At 54.1% G+C, this 15,057-nt stretch overlaps 1 protein-coding gene across 1 annotated transcript; it reads left to right on the top strand.

Annotated features, from left to right (window-relative positions):
- Positions 1 to 910: 910 nt before the first annotated feature.
- On the top strand, positions 911 to 14,956 carry LOC118579711 (galactoside 2-alpha-L-fucosyltransferase 3-like). Its single transcript, XM_036181281.1, has 3 exons — positions 911 to 1,052; positions 2,368 to 2,442; positions 13,913 to 14,956. Exons 2-3 carry the CDS (start codon positions 2,397 to 2,399, stop codon positions 14,935 to 14,937), a joined length of 1,071 nt encoding a protein of 356 aa, XP_036037174.1. The 5' UTR covers positions 911 to 1,052; positions 2,368 to 2,396; the 3' UTR covers positions 14,938 to 14,956.
- Positions 14,957 to 15,057: the final 101 nt, after the last annotated feature.

Raw genomic sequence — 15,057 nt, 5'->3', positions numbered from 1 at the left:
TGGGCTCCTGATCCTCCACCTCCTAAGTGCTGAGACATGGCTCTGCACCATATTTCAAGACCAGGTGATATTGAAAGTTCCCTTTTTCCCCTGTGGAGACTATCTTCAGGCCCATAAGAATATTAAAGAATATCTAAATGCCCAAGTTTCTGGATATCTGAGACTACTGGCGCCTTTGTCAATTTTCTTGCCTTTCCCAGCCATACGTAATCTATTGCCTTCTGGTTAATCATCAAGAGACACATGTAACTGGCACCCAGATACTCCACTGGAGTCCGTTCCTCTAAGAGCATTGCACACTTTCGCTCAGATAACTCACTTAGAACTTCAGCTTGGCAAGTGTACTCAAGGCCTTCTTCATTCGCCCCCTAAAGACTCTCCCAACATGGATCAGGGGTCTGTAGACACAACTCCACGGGACATGAGGCTTTATTGGGACAAATAACCTTTAGGCTCACAGGCCGAAGGAGTAACTTCCCAAAGGCCTGCTTGCGGCTTCCTGCAAAAGCTAAAACTCGCTCAGGCCTACATGGCAGAAGCACGCACGGAATGGCGTCAGGCACGCTGCAGCTTCTGATTGGCTCCGCAAAGACGCAGGCACGCAGGCACGCAGGCGCGTCGAGGTCGAAGGCTCTGCCGACTCACACCTTGCCTAAGGCGGTCAGGTTCAGTTCAGCCGCCGGGCCGGGCTGGGTGGGGGGTGGGAGGCGGCAGGCCGCGGCAGGCGCCGCCACGCTCCTTCTGCTGTAGCCGCCGCAGCAGCAGGGCCCAGTGTGGCCTCCAGGGCAGCGCGAGGCCGTGGCGGTCCAGGACGAGGCGTGCAGGGTCGGTGTGGGCCGCAGCACTGCCCAGCAGGAGGTAGTCGGCACCGGGGCGCAGGCGCAGGCAGCCGCAGGCCAGGTCAGCGCCGGGCACCCAGGCCTCCTGGCCGCCGCGGCGCACGGGCCAGGTGCGCTGCTTGTACACGGCCAGCACGTGCACCGCCAGCCGCCACCACTCAGGAGCCACCGCCTCCGACGCCGCCGCCGCAACCCGTTCGGAATCCTTAACATGTGCGTGCAGAACTGCAGGAAGACATCAAGTCAGACAAGCAGGAGGATGTGCCTGAGGAGCCAGGACAGGCCTGATGGAGAAGACCCTACCTTATGGCAGTGGAAAGGGGCAGGCAGGGTCTAGATTAGCCGTTCTCAAAATGTGGAGTCTTGACCCCTTTCACAGGGGTCGCCTAAGACTGTCAGAAAGCACAGATCTTTATATTACGATTCATAACAGTAGCAAAGTTATAAGTAGGAAGTAGCGATGAAAATAATTTTATGGCTGTGGCTGGGGGTCACCACAGCATGAGGAACTGTGTTAAAGGGTCTCTGCGTAGTAAGGTTGAGAACCACTGGTCTGAATATAGGAACTAGATGCATATATAAATGCATGCATGAGATGGTCGGATGGTGGCCTGCAATGGTATGTGGTGTGGGGGAGCTCCAGGATCATAGCTGTAAGAGCCACGTGAGTTGCAGGGGGTGCCCAAAATCGTAATTAGGAAGAGCATGTGAAGCAGGGTTTCAGGGTTGTGGTTGAGAAAGGTGAGGGAGGTGGAGGTCAGGCAGGGAGTTTCCTGAGAGCTCCCAATAATGCTGACTAGAACTTTTGGGATCATATTAACAATAAATAGCCTTGGGATTCCAGGTGGTTACTGTTCTGGCAAAAAGGTCTCACTAAGGTGTTGCAGCTGGCCTAGGACTTACTCTATAACGTAAACGAGTCCAGAGCTCACTGCAATCCTACCCCAGCCTCCTGGGAACTAGAGATTTTGAGCCTGCACCACCATGCCCAGCCAGTCTCACTGTTACATTGGTGTAACAATGAGAAGGTCCCCCAGGATTGGGGGCCTCAGGAGAGATGGATCTTGCCAGAAAGGCTCTGGAGTAAATTGGAGGTCCAAAGGATGAATTGAGTGCTAAGGTCTGAGAGTTGGTTAAGGTCATGCTAACAGGAATCAGTGCTATGGCAGGGGAGGGTCAGGCAGACCTGGGGCTGGACTCTGACTAACAGGCCAGATCTGTGGGGGTCAACATCCTTGAGAAGAGGGTGGAAGAAACTCCACTTCAAAGACTTGTGACCCTGAAGTCGTTTGATGATCCTGAGGGCAAAGGGGCCCATGGTCCTGTATGGAAGGAAGTAGCAGGGATTGGGTTGTATCTGTTAACTAGGCCTGACTCCTGAGCATCTGAGAGCTGAGCTGATGGGCCTCGGATTGGGGACTGGCATGCACTGATGGGGAGGGAGTCGAAGGCTCAGGTCTGAGACTGGAAGAAAGACAAGATAGAACCAGGGCCCTTCTGTTCCTCTAGACCCCTCTTCTCCTTCCAGCTCTCCGAGATGTCAGGCTGAAGGACGGGATGAAACTGCACATGAAGACTATGGGGGACAAGAAGACACAAGAAGGTAGGGGATTCCTCCCCATGGCCCCCCACCATTGTCTTCTGTTCCAGCACATCCTGGCAGGGAAGAGTCCTTTAGGGTCTAATATCCTTCCCCATTTCAAATAAGAAAATGGAAGGTCAGGGAGAGGGCAGCCCCTTTGTCCTCCGTCACTTACTGTAATCCTGCTGGCAGTACCTCTGAAGGCTCATGTGCACGCTGGTGTCCGAAACAGTGCAGTAGTTCTGACACTGTGGGTCTGGAGAGGGTCAGGCTCTCTGCAGTAGGTTCCACGGCCCGCATCACAGCCCACCTTCCCGCCCCATGTCCACAGACAGCTGCACTGTCTGCTCCTGCTCCTCAAGAAGGGCTGGAAGCCAGGCACAGCGGCACACACCTGTAATCCCAGCACTCAGGAGGCAAAGGCAGGCCAGTCTATGAGTTTGAGATTAACCTGGTCTACCAGGTTCCACCAGGGCTACCCAGATAAACCCTGTCTCAAAAAACAAAGCAAAACAAAAATAAAGCCAAAAATCCCACAAATAAGCAACAAAAAAGGAGGGCTGGGTACCTCTGGACCCAATCAGCCCCTCCCAGACCCTTTGCTGCCTGGAGTGTCTGCTAGCCTCTTACCAGATCGAGATGCAATAGGGGTAGTAGCAAGGGCGGTTGTTGCCTCTGGAATTCCTGTCAGACCAGAGGAGAAGTTCAATTTAAACTCTAGGAATCACCATGAGGAATCCAGGTATGCCAACTCTCAAGAGTGCAGCCATCCTTTACCCTCCCCAAGACCTGCCCCTTCCCTCAAGAACAAGGAGTCCATGACCTTAGCTTTCTTCTTCCCAAGATTGAAGAGTCTGTGGTGTAGTTTCGGCCCCAAATTCTCTCAGAGTTCATCCACTACCACCCCAAAGCCAAAGCCACACAACAGTTTTCCATTGAAACCTGGACTTCCATCCGAGTCCAGGATTTACGGCATCAAGTGCTGTGGGACTTACGTTGGCAGGGCATCCTGGGTGAGCGGCTCTGCTGATATCCAGGACCACAGTGATTACATGTCAGGCCTGTGACCCCTAACTTGCAAGAGCACTGGCCGCTGGTCTGGTTACACATCCCTCCTGTTGCTCCAATCGGATGGCAGCGGCAGGCTTCATGACAAAGGGAATGAGATGTTTGGGACCAAGAGGCTCCCTGCAAACCCTGTGAGCCCTCCCCAAGTGTGCTAGTCTAGACTCTGGGCTCCTCCCTCAACCCCACCTCTGCACTGCCCATAGAGATTCCTAGCTCCCTGACCTTTCCCCTTTGGCCTGACTTCAGGCCACACTCACCCCTGCATGCCTTGTGACTAGTGATGGGCTGGCTTGGGTCCCTCCAGAACCCTGGCTGGCAGTAGTGACAATGCCGCCCCGCGGTGTGGTGGCGGCACCGCTCACACACACCCCCACTACGGCCACCTGACAACCTGAATAGCTCGGAGTTGAATCGGCAGCGTCGGGCATGCTGGTTGCAGGAGCAGGCTAGGGACAAGATGATGTCAGAAACTGTCATACAGACACATTAGGGCCAGGTCTGTCTCCCATCCCCAGCCTTCTCCCTACCATCCTTCCTGAGGAAAGAATGTAGGTCTGTGGTTTCAGAGACTGCCTTTGGCTCATTCCCAGGAAATCTTAATTCTCAGGCTGAACTGTGACATTGCACAGCCAGCAGAGTAATGACCCACAGGAGGCAAGAGGGTAGTTCAGTCAACATAACTAGTAGCTGGTGTTGGCTCAAACTTGGAGTCTGACCCTGAGTAGTTTATTTTAGGCATATTTAAGGACAGCAGAATTTGGTGAAGTTTTTCCTGTTGATAATCAACTCAATCCTATGTGCACAACAAAGCTTAAGACATGAAGAGATTGAAATTCTTTGTAAAGTACAAGTGACATCTTCCATAAAGATGTTCTATAGATTAACAAGCTGTTCTATAGATTGAGGAAAAACAAGATAAGTGTTGGGGTGGGGGGCAGGATGTGGTATAGTCTCAGCTACAGAGATAGTGCAGAGGTCACCAGGATATTAACCAGAGCTGCTCCCAGCCTTCTGGGTGGAAAACACGTTCTACATCCCTCCCTTTGAAGGGACAGTCGTGTGTTTAACAGTCTGGTTCCCCAAGTGTTTATCTGTGAGTACAAGGCCCTCCATGCCTTCCATACCCCACTGCTGATAAGATACTAGGAAACTTTTCATATATTTGTTTGGTTGGTTGCAGAAGAAACAGGGCCCCATGAAGCCCAGGCTGGCCTAGAACTTATGATCTTAATGCTTCTATTTCCTGAGCACGAGTATATCCTAAAGTCCCACCATGCCTGGCTGGTTCTTTTTAGTCTTTCAAGACAGGTTTTCTCTGGGTAGCCCTGGATGTGCTGGAACTCAATCTGTAGACCAGGCTGGTCTCGAACTCACAGAAATCTTTCTGCCTCTGCCTCCTGAGTGCTAGGATTAAAGACATTTCCTCCGTGCGCAGCATTTTATAGCCAGGCAACCAGGCAGTTAATCCCAGCACTGGAAAGCAAAGGCAGGTGGATCTCTATGAGTTTGAGGCCAGCAGGCTCTACATATGGAGTTCCAAGCAGCCAAGGCTACATAGTGAGACACTGTCCAAAAAAAGGTGGAGGGAGGGGATGGATGGGCCAGAGAAATGGCTCGGGGTTAAGAGCACTGGCTGCTTTTCCAAAAGTCCTGAGTTCAATTCCCAGCAACCACATGGTGGCTCACAACCATGTAATGAGATCTGGTGCCCTCTTCTGGCATGTAGGAATACATGCAGACAGAACACTGTATACATAATAAACAAATAAGTCTTAGAAAAACTAAAACAAACAACAAAAACCCATCCACATAAATCAAAGGCTAGTTCAGCATCACCAGGCCCAGGGTTCTGTATGTGTGGCAGGAATTCCAGAAAGATGTTAAATCAGAGTGCCTGGTGACTCTATGAAAAGGCCTGGACTTAGGGGCTGAGAACCTGGGCTGGCAGCTCCCCAGGGCAGAGCAGGAGTGGTGTGGGCAGGTAGAGGCAGCCGGATATTCTTGAGAAAACGACACTCCTTTCCGGAGCCTCTGTTGCCCCCTGTCCAGGGAGGCTCTCTGCCATCCCCCAAGGGTGTAGATGGCTCTACAGGGCAGTGCTGCTCCAGCGCCTCTGCACACAGGCAGACTTTAGATCTTTTCTGACCCAGAGTGATGGCGTTGCCTCACTTCCCCTTCTGAAACAAACTGACAAGTAGAGGACAGTCAAGCTACCTTATCTGTAAAGCCACAGAGATGTATCACTTCCTCGAATCCAGGTCCCCAGGGCTGCATTTCTCTTAATTTGGATAGCTGTGACCATCCTCAGGGGCACAGCCTCCCTAGCACCCAGGCCCTGTCCAAGCCCAAGATGGAGCCTGCCCCAGCCTCAGGACATGTGAGTCTCCCCTGCTGGTCCCTGGGGTGGTGGAGGGCAGAAGGCTGGGAGCTGGCCTCCCTGAAAGGCTGAGGAATGTGTGTGTATGTCGTCTTCTGTCTGCCAGTGCATCAATTACCATAGGCTGAAGGTTGGTCACAGAAGTGGAGACCGCTGACAGTGTGGCTGCAGGAGATGTCAGAGTGGGGTCTAGGGATGACAGCATCTGGGCTGAGAAGTCCCTAAGTCACCTGCCAGGCTCTCCTTTCTGCCTGGGAATAATGTCATAGGCATCATAGCAGGTGCTCACAAGTGAGGGACAGGGCTGTGCTCCCGGGCTTTGTGCACTCTGGCTCACTGGCTTCTCTGCAGCCTTAGGGACAGTGCCGTCACTGTCCCCACCTCATGGGAGAAGAAAACAGGCACGGGAAGCTTAAATCCCTTGCCCAACACCACACAGCTGTGGGCAGAGGAGATGAAATTGGGTGGTGCCATCTGCTGAAGCTGCTCCTGGCTGTGTCTGGGGCGCCTAGTATGATAGCACTCTGGGACCCATAGTCATACCCGGCACCTGTGTGACTTTGTGTAAGTGAACTGTGGCCACAGTCTCTCCATCCAGACAATGGGCTGGCAGCTGGTGGTCCATCAGAGTGTTTTTTTGTTTTTAAGATTTATGTATTTATTATGTATACAGCATGTATGTCTGCACACCAGAAGAGGACACCAGATCTCATTATAGATGGTTGTGAGCCACCATGTGGTTGCTGGGAATTGAACTCAGGACCTCTGGAAGAGCAGTCAGTGCTCTTAACCTCTGAGCCATCTCTCCAGCCCTGAATGTTTTATAATTATAGATCCCTGTGCCATGTCTCCAGGAGTCAGGAAATATGTCTGCTTGTACCCTTGCACAAACCCAGTGCCACACCATGCCTTGGGATATGTTCTGCTCAGGATTGCCCCTGGTGTCATGTGGTTACATCTAGTGAGTAGAGTCCCTGACAGAGGGTTCCGTGCGTGCGTGCGTGCGTGCGTATCTGTGTCTGTGTCTGTGTATCAGACATGCTTGGCAAATAAGAAAAGAGAACCAGGCTACAGCACAGTGTGAGGACAATCAAAGAAAAGCAGTTATGAGGGGAAGAGAACATTCTGCATGTTTTGGGACAAGGGACCAATTGCATGTTGTTCTAGGGGGCCAAGTAGTGGCAAGGGTTGGGGACAATACCCATGACTTACGCAAGCACTCATGAGGGTGCTGGGGTGTGGCAGGCCGCCAGGGCCAGTCTCGATGGGATGGGCGGCAGCTCTCACACCCTGGGCCAGTAGTGTGGTGGCGGCAGCGGCAGCGTGGGGGCTGGGCCTGGGCAGCACATCGGGCTGCATGGCCGTGGCACTGGCAGCGGCCTCTTACCCCGGTGGTCACCAGCCCTGCCTGGCCCCCAAACTCCACACGGAGGTGGCTAGCCACTATCCTGGCCTTGGGGCCTGGAGGGGAGCGAAAGGTTACCTTCTCAGGCCCCCCCAGAGCTCCAGGCCAGGCAGGCCTACTCCATAGCGGCCTCCAGGGGCCTCCAATGGCCCAGGCAGCAGAAAGAACCAGGGCTGGAGGCCCTGGGGTGCAGAATCGCAGAGTGACAGACGTCAAGAGGAAGAAACCATCCAGGTCCAGTGTCAGACTACCATTGCAGGTAGAGCCAGGGCTGGCTGCAGGAAGAGCGCAAGTCTGACGGCAGGAGGCTGCTACCCTGCCGACCAGCTGGGTCACTGGCGGGAGGCAGAAGCGAGGGTGCCCTTCTGGATCATAGCATGGATCCGAGGTGGCCTGGCCGAGCAGAAGCAAGAGGACGAAGGCAGTGGGCATGGCCGTGGGAGAGCTGGCACCTATAGACAGAGGTGGCAGATGGGGCCTCAGTCAGCCTCCACCCTGCTGAGGATCCCTGGGGGCCCCCGCATTCCTGCCAGCCCTGCCTGAGCCCCCTCCCCAGCTGCCTTGAAGTGAGGAAAATAGTTCCATCTGGGGAGAATTACTGTTTACATAACCCAGGGGGGAAAGAACGCAGGCAAAATCGAGAATTTTGCCTGAACTAATCCAGAGCTTAACACCCCAAAGTTATCCATCAGTGTCGAGAGGGTAGAGGCCCTGGGGAGAGGGTAAGGGGTAGATGAGGAACAAGCAGAACCAACAGATGTGAACACCTAGAAGGATGGGTCAGGGAAGAGATGGAGGGCATGGCTAAGGGAAGAAAGACACAGGAGGGATGCAAACCTTGGGGAGAGCCAGAGGGACAGCTAGCAGAGGATGGGACACCAAAAGGGATAGTTGGGTGGCATGTTGCTAGGAGAATCTGGAGCTGGGAAGGAAGAGCAAGTGGGCTCAGAGACACTCAGGAAAGCAGAGATAGTAAGGAGCCCAGGAAAGAAGGAAGAGCCAGCTGGCGGTGCCCAGGAGGAAGTCAGAAGCCCACCTAGACCAGAGTGGAAGCCTTTCCCACATGGGGTTCTAACTTTGTTCTCCACACCCTGCATGCACGCACGGAGAGGGGATTATTGCCAAACAGCCCTGGCCTCTCTGCTCCCTACCCCAGCCCTCCACCCTTAACCCTTTCCCCTCCAGGTGTACAGCCAGAGAACAGAGCTGAAGGAAGGTGGGGTGTGGGGCTGGAGACCAACACCACCTTAGAGCTAGAGTGCAGAACCCCTGAGGCACTGGAAAGGCAGAAGCCCGGCCTTCCTGTAGGACTTCAGGTGTTAGGACCCTGCAGTTACATTTCTGGGACCTTCTGGGCAGGGGCCCCACCTGCTACCCCAAATCTCAGACATGGATCCAAATCCCCACATTCCCCACAGTGCTCAGGCCCTTGAAGCAGATGGGGGAGCTGATGTTTGGGTTTAAATATGGGAGGAAAGACAAAAAGCAGGAGGTGGCATAAGGGTGTGTGCCAAATGCTAGGGCACTTAGAAACCGGAAATCCAGAGTCCAGAGGATGTCAGAAGCCAGGGGACTAAGGCCCTCAACTTCCCCCATTTAGGGCTGGGGACCTTGGGGCTTTCCTGAGCCCCTGCATGAACCCTTATCTCTGAATCTGCACCGAGGCTATAATCTACACAGCCCTGTGCTCCACTGCCAGTTCCCATGCTGGATGCCTCCCCTGCCCAGACCATAGGCCTGGTCCCTGCCCCCAGGAATCTGGAGCCATTATGTACCCGTAACGCTGCATTGGCCAGCTTCCCTAAGTCCCATCCCCTCGTGTAAGCATAATTGCTGGATAATTTCAGGGTCCCACTTTCTGGTTCCTAACACCATGAAGTACAGGCTATGAGTTCTCTTACGTTTTTGTGGGGGCAGGCAGAATCTAGCCCCAGCCCGTCCTGGCCTACAGCCTTCCTACCTCTCAGTGGCAAGCCCAGCTGGACTCCATGGGCCCACAGTCAGCCTTGCTGGGCCGATGGGATCCATAAGAGACCCTGCCTGCCTCCCCCACTTTGGCATGCATCTCCTACCCGTCTGTTAGGACCCAGCCATTGGCCAAACCTGCCTGGAGAAGAGAAGAGCACCATGTAGTCAGTCGGCCACACTCTTCTGTAGGAGCAGTGCAGAGGTGGGCTCTCAGGGAGAAAGAGAGTGGGCTGTTCTCAGGCCAGGCTAGTGGGGGTTCTGGGCGGGAGCTCAAAGCAAAGCCCGCAGAATCCAACACCACTGCCCGCCCCAAACCCTGGCCAACAGCAGCCACGCTTTCCCCACAGGGACCCCTGCCAGCCACACCACCCGAGACTGCGTGGGACAGGAGCATTGTCGCCCCCAGCAGGCTTGCAGCCTGGTGGCCCCGAACAAACTGGCTTAGAAGAATCCGGGCAGGTAGGAGTACAGCTGCCCGTGGGGGTCCTGAGGTTGGGGTCCTGACCTGTTCCCACTTGCCCTAGGCCCTCTTACCTCCGGAGTTTAGCTTGCCAGCCCCAGCTTCTGGCTGACCCCAGCCAGTCCCAGTCTTGCAGCCTCCGGGAGGGTTAACATGTGGGTTAACTCAGGGTTAAGGTTAGACCGCTGCAGGGGAAGCCGGAGGCCAGCGCTGTCTGTAAGGTATCCAGCTGGTTGGACCTGGGGAGGAATAGAGAGAGGATAGGAAGGTTGAAGGCAGTCTGGCAGCTGGTGTTCATGACCCCAGGCCTTCCAACCTGACATGCTCACACAACCAGCCTGTTTGTCTGAGCGCTGTGGCTTCCCTCTGAGCAAAGCGAACTGTGTGTAGTTCATCCCATTCGCAGCTACAGCTTTGCCATTGTGTAGAACTGGCCCAGGACGAGACTCGGGCCTGTTGCCCTGGGAAGGAGAGATGCTGCCCCCATACTGGTTCCAGGGGACCCTTGAGGCCGGGGTCTTGCAGGAGCAAGGACAGGGACAGATGAGAGCTACCAGACCCAGAAAGCTGGAGGTGTGAAGGAGAAAGCTGGCCAGCAGACCCCATATCAGAGAACCACGTTCCCAGCCAGAACTGTGAGCCGCAGGGTGACACGTGGCTCTGGTGGATCCAGCAAGTCCTCCCGGGTCTGCCCCAGCCCCGGCCCTGTCTGGCCACCTTCTAGACAGAAAGACAGGAAGCGGCTCTGCTCTGTAGACAGTTAGGTATGGTTTGCTGAGCAGGGACAGGAGCTGTGGCTTCAGAGGGATGGCCAGGAGAAGAGAGCCTTGCCCTGTCGGGACATTGAAGGAAAGTTTGGGTATGCTGTAGGACCCCCTCACTAGCATGGCGAGGCCGTAAGTTGTCCCCAGAGGGACCTTCCTTCCTCACTTTGTTCTGGGTAGCCTGAGTGCTAGGTGGTTGTCATCCAGACGACGTCCACTGTGGGACGGACCAGGCAAGCAGCAGAGAAAAGCGTGAGACAGAGCGCCACGCCCACCCAGGAATCCAGAGGTGATACGGGGGCTCGCCAAGTAAGGGGACCTTAACCCTCACAGGGCCTGGCTCCAGGACTCAGGCCTTCTTGCCCACCACAGTGACTCTGGTGGAGGGTCTCTGTCACCAGCCTTAGGAAAGAAGCTGAGTAGTACAGCCTCCACTCCTGTTCTGTGGGCTTCTAGGTCTTGAGGAGGAACAGCCTCAAGAGGGCACTCTTGAGATAGCAGGATGAAGGCCAGGCCTTCCCTCAAGATGGCAGCAACAGAGCACTTCCCGAAGCAGCCCACACTTACCCGGAAGTGCTCCTGAGGCCGCACCCTTCCTGGACCTCTTTCACTTCCCCTGGCCCAGGTGCCCTGCCCTGCCCTGCCCTGCCGCTCTGGCTGGGCTGGGAGCTCCGCTTTGAGTTGGGCAGAGAGCCAGGAGGCAGGAGAGAAAATGATTGGGATCGTTAAAAAAGTTGTGTGTGAGGGGCCTCAAGTAGAGCTGGTTTGCTTTGTGCAGTGAAGCCGTGAAGGTGTGTTTCTAGCACACCTGGCACTCATGGTTGCAGAGTCTGTGGTCCAAGCTGGCTGGCCTTGCCGGGCACCCAGTTAAACTCGAAATGCTCAGGTTAATAATAAAGCAAGAGGCCCTGGGATACAGGAGCAGAGGAGCCAAGACAGCTGCGCAGCCCTGAGGCTTGCACACAGAATACGCAGGAGAAAGCAGATCACTGTGTGCTGGAGGGGACATCTGAAGACTTCAGGGGCCCTGCGAAAGCTGGAGCTTGAGGAAGGAAGAGGTTGTCTGTCTGTCCTTAGGGTGGTATCAGTCTGTTTTCTGCTGCTATGACAGACACCATGACCAAACTTAGGGAGGAGAGGGATTATTTTAGCTTGAAGTTTATAGTCTATTACGAATGCAAGTCAGAACAGGAACTTGGAGGCAGTAACTGAAGCAAAGACGGTGGAGGAGTGCTACCTACTGGCTTGCATTCTGTGGTTTGCTCTACCTGCTTTATTCTACAAACCAGGACCACCAGCTCGGGGATGGCACTGCGCACAGTGGGCTGGGGGCCTCCCATAATCATTAATCATTAATCAATAAAATGCCCCATAAACTTGCCTACAGACTATCTGATGGAAGCATTTTCTCAATCTAGGAGGTGTCCCAGATAACGCGCTACTTGTCCAGCTAACAAAAAACAACAAAACCCAGTAAAGATGAGTCCAGAGAAGCCCAGTGGTGCCAAGGCAGACCCTGCAGGTTCAAACACACGGTCTCCTGGTGAGGCCTCACTGCACTGCCCCCCACCATAGTCAACAGCAAAAGACAGCAGATGGGGAGATGGGACCCTAACACATTGCTGCTGCTTCCTGAAATCTGGGGCCACAGGGCCGCATTTGACCCAGCAGTGCTGCCCCACACAGGTGCCCAAGGGAGCAAAAACGTATCTGTGTGGATACTCGTGAGTCATACAGCATTTGTCCATCACACGCAGGAAACAACCCACGCATGCTAGTGTGGTGGCAGGCTGACCATGGTAGCTGACACAGCGACAACATGGCTGGAGTAGGCAGTGCTATAAGTGTCCACAGACTGACCACGTGGCTTAGCCGAGTAAGGGGGCAGGCTGGGAGATGAGCCAACGCTGGTGTACAGTCTTTGAGATGAAGCAGGGCTTTAGCCAGCCCTGAGCACACTAGAAGCCACATTGAATGTAGGTGGATTCTGAGGTATGCAAAGTATTTTCAGTGAAATGGTTACTAGAAAATAGGCTCATCACAGACCTACCTATAATATAAAGTCCAACATGATACAGCCTAACTCGTAGAGTGTTCCAGAAGCAGGAAGTGGCACTGCCCATCCCCTGAGCCCTGGTCATTGTGCAGGGCTACGGAGGCCCATGGAGGCAGGAAGGCTAGGCAGCTTGAATCTGTGAGACAGTGAGAAACAGTGCTCGTGGGTCCTGTGGCCAGTCACTACTTGCAGAAGAGGTTAAACTGAACCACAGGAAGCCAAGCCACATACAGCAAACGTGACCTATTGACCCAGTCACCCACAGCCCTGTGCCTGGTCTCTGCTACACTCTTCAGAGTTCTCTTTCATTCTCCATGCTCTCCGAACCCACTAGCTGCTGGCACATGAGACCCACTCACTCCTTGTGGGCTGGGCATGATGGGAGGACATTAGAAATACAGCTTCAGTGGTGTGGTTATATCCAGGACTCCAGTGGCCATCTGAAACCATAGACAATGCACAGCCCCTCTCTTCTGTTTGCATAAATTCCCATAGAGAGTATAAATCAGGCTCAGTAAGAAGCAACTCAGCAGAGTAACCATGACGGTGCTGGGATACAAGCTGCCTGGTGGATGTGATCTCCCAGAGCTCAGTATACATACCATGTGGTACCTTTAGTTTTTTTTTTTTTTACTTAAAGGGGCCTTTTCTAGTGCCTCTCTGGCATATATCTCCATGGTCACGGTCCCTACCCTTTTGAGCCATCATGTCGTGAAGTAAGGATAACTTGACATAGCACTCCAGTTCTCTTCAGAGGAAACTCAACTTTCAGGAGTTGATTCTCCTGCCACTCAAGGGCATCTAAGCATTGAACTCAGGACATAAGGCCTGCCTGGAAGGATCTTCTGGCTGAGTCATCTCGCAGGCCTGAGCACTCTAGTTTTGACGATGGGCCGGATAACAGCTAAATGACCAAAACGTGCAAAACTTACAGCTTGATACACTGGACCAAGGATGACTCATCAGAGGTGGGGGCAGGCTAGGGTGGGGTGTTACAAGATTTCATCATCCTCAGCTGAAAACTTAAAATGTATAGATTATTTATTTCTGGAATGTTCCATTTAACACTTCCAAACCACACTTGACCCTGTTAAGTAATTGAAGCTCCAGAAGGTCAGACTATGAATCAGGAAAAGCTACTGTATTCACATTTAATTTTCATGCGCCCCTGAGGTTAGGAGCATAGAAATCAGGGAAGATATGGTTGGTTAACCAGCTGTTTACAGTGGCCACACCAAGTCAGGTGAGAGAGATTCAGAGAGGTACAGTAAGCCCCATCACACTGCTAATAAAGGGTGGGGCTGTCCCCAGAGCCACACAGAAACACTCCCTGAATGGCTGTGCTCAGACTCTGGCCCCTAACCACCCTCCTGACCCCTGTCTTCTCTTACAGCTCTCCATGGACTGCAGACCACTCGTCCAGCCCTCTCCACCTTCTGCTTCCTCTTCATGATCTTTGTGTTGTCCACCATCCTCCACAGCCTCCGGCGCCTGGCTCTGGTGCCTGCCCCCTGGGCCTCTTCGGCCCTTGTGGTGTTAGCCCCAAGAAACCTGCCCCAGGAGGGCATGTTCACCATCAATGTCAAAGGCCGCCTGGGGAACCAGATGGGCGAGTATGCCACGCTGTTTGCCCTGGCCAGGATGAACGGAAAGCCCGCATTCATCCCCGCATCCATGCACAGCGCCCTGGCGCCCATCTTCAGGATCAGCCTGCCGGTGCTGCACAGCGACACTGACAGGAAGATCCCGTGGCAGAACTACCACCTCAATGACTGGATGGAGGAGCGGTACCGCCACATCCCGGGGCGCTATGTGCGCCTCACAGGGTACCCGTGCTCCTGGACCTTCTACCACCACCTGCGCCCTGAGATCCTGCAGGAGTTCACCCTGCACGACCATGTGCGTGAGGAGGCCCAGGCTTTCCTGCGTGGCCTGCGGGTGAATGGGAGCCAGCCGAGTACGTTTGTGGGTGTCCATGTGCGCCGGGGGGACTATGTGCATGTCATGCCCAATGTGTGGAAGGGCGTGGTGGCTGACCGCGGTTACTTGGAACAGGCCCTGGACAGGTTCCGGGCACGTTATCCATCTCCAGTCTTTGTGGTCACCAGTGATGACATGGCTTGGTGCAAGGAGAACATCGATGCCTCCCGAGGGGATGTGGCGTTTGCTGGCAATGGCCTTCGAGGATCCCCTGCCAGGGACATGGCAGTGCTCATGCAGTGTGACCACACCATCATCACAGTGGGCACCTTTGGGATCTGGGCTGCCTACCTCACAGGTGGGGACACTGTTTACCTGGCTAACTTTACCCAGCCCAACTCCCCTTTCCACATGGTTTTCAAGCCACAAGCAGCCTACCTGCCCAGTTGGGTAGGCATTGCTGCTGACTTGGGACAAGCCCAGCGGAGGAACCTCTAGCCACACCTTAACCTGGGCCCCCCAGAGGCATTGGAGGCTTGCTGCTGTGTACATACTCGGGATCCAGTTCTAATCCAGTCTCACATTTTTCACAGCGATATCACCTCACCATCTTCCTGT

Source organism: Onychomys torridus, chromosome 1 (assembly GCF_903995425.1).
Source record: "Onychomys torridus chromosome 1, mOncTor1.1, whole genome shotgun sequence".
In the NCBI taxonomy this organism is placed as follows: Eukaryota; Metazoa; Chordata; class Mammalia; order Rodentia; family Cricetidae; genus Onychomys; species Onychomys torridus.
Note: the sequence above shows the minus strand (reverse complement) of the source record. Positions and strands in the feature narration are given on the sequence as shown.

Coding starts and splice junctions, on each gene's coding strand:
- LOC118579711 (XM_036181281.1), top strand. CDS start 2,397: ATGAAACTGCACATGAAGACTATGGGGGACAAGAAGACACAAGAAG. Junction 2,443..13,912: donor GGACAAGAAGACACAAGAAG/GTAGGGGATTCC, acceptor CTTCTCTTACAG/CTCTCCATGGACTGCAGACC.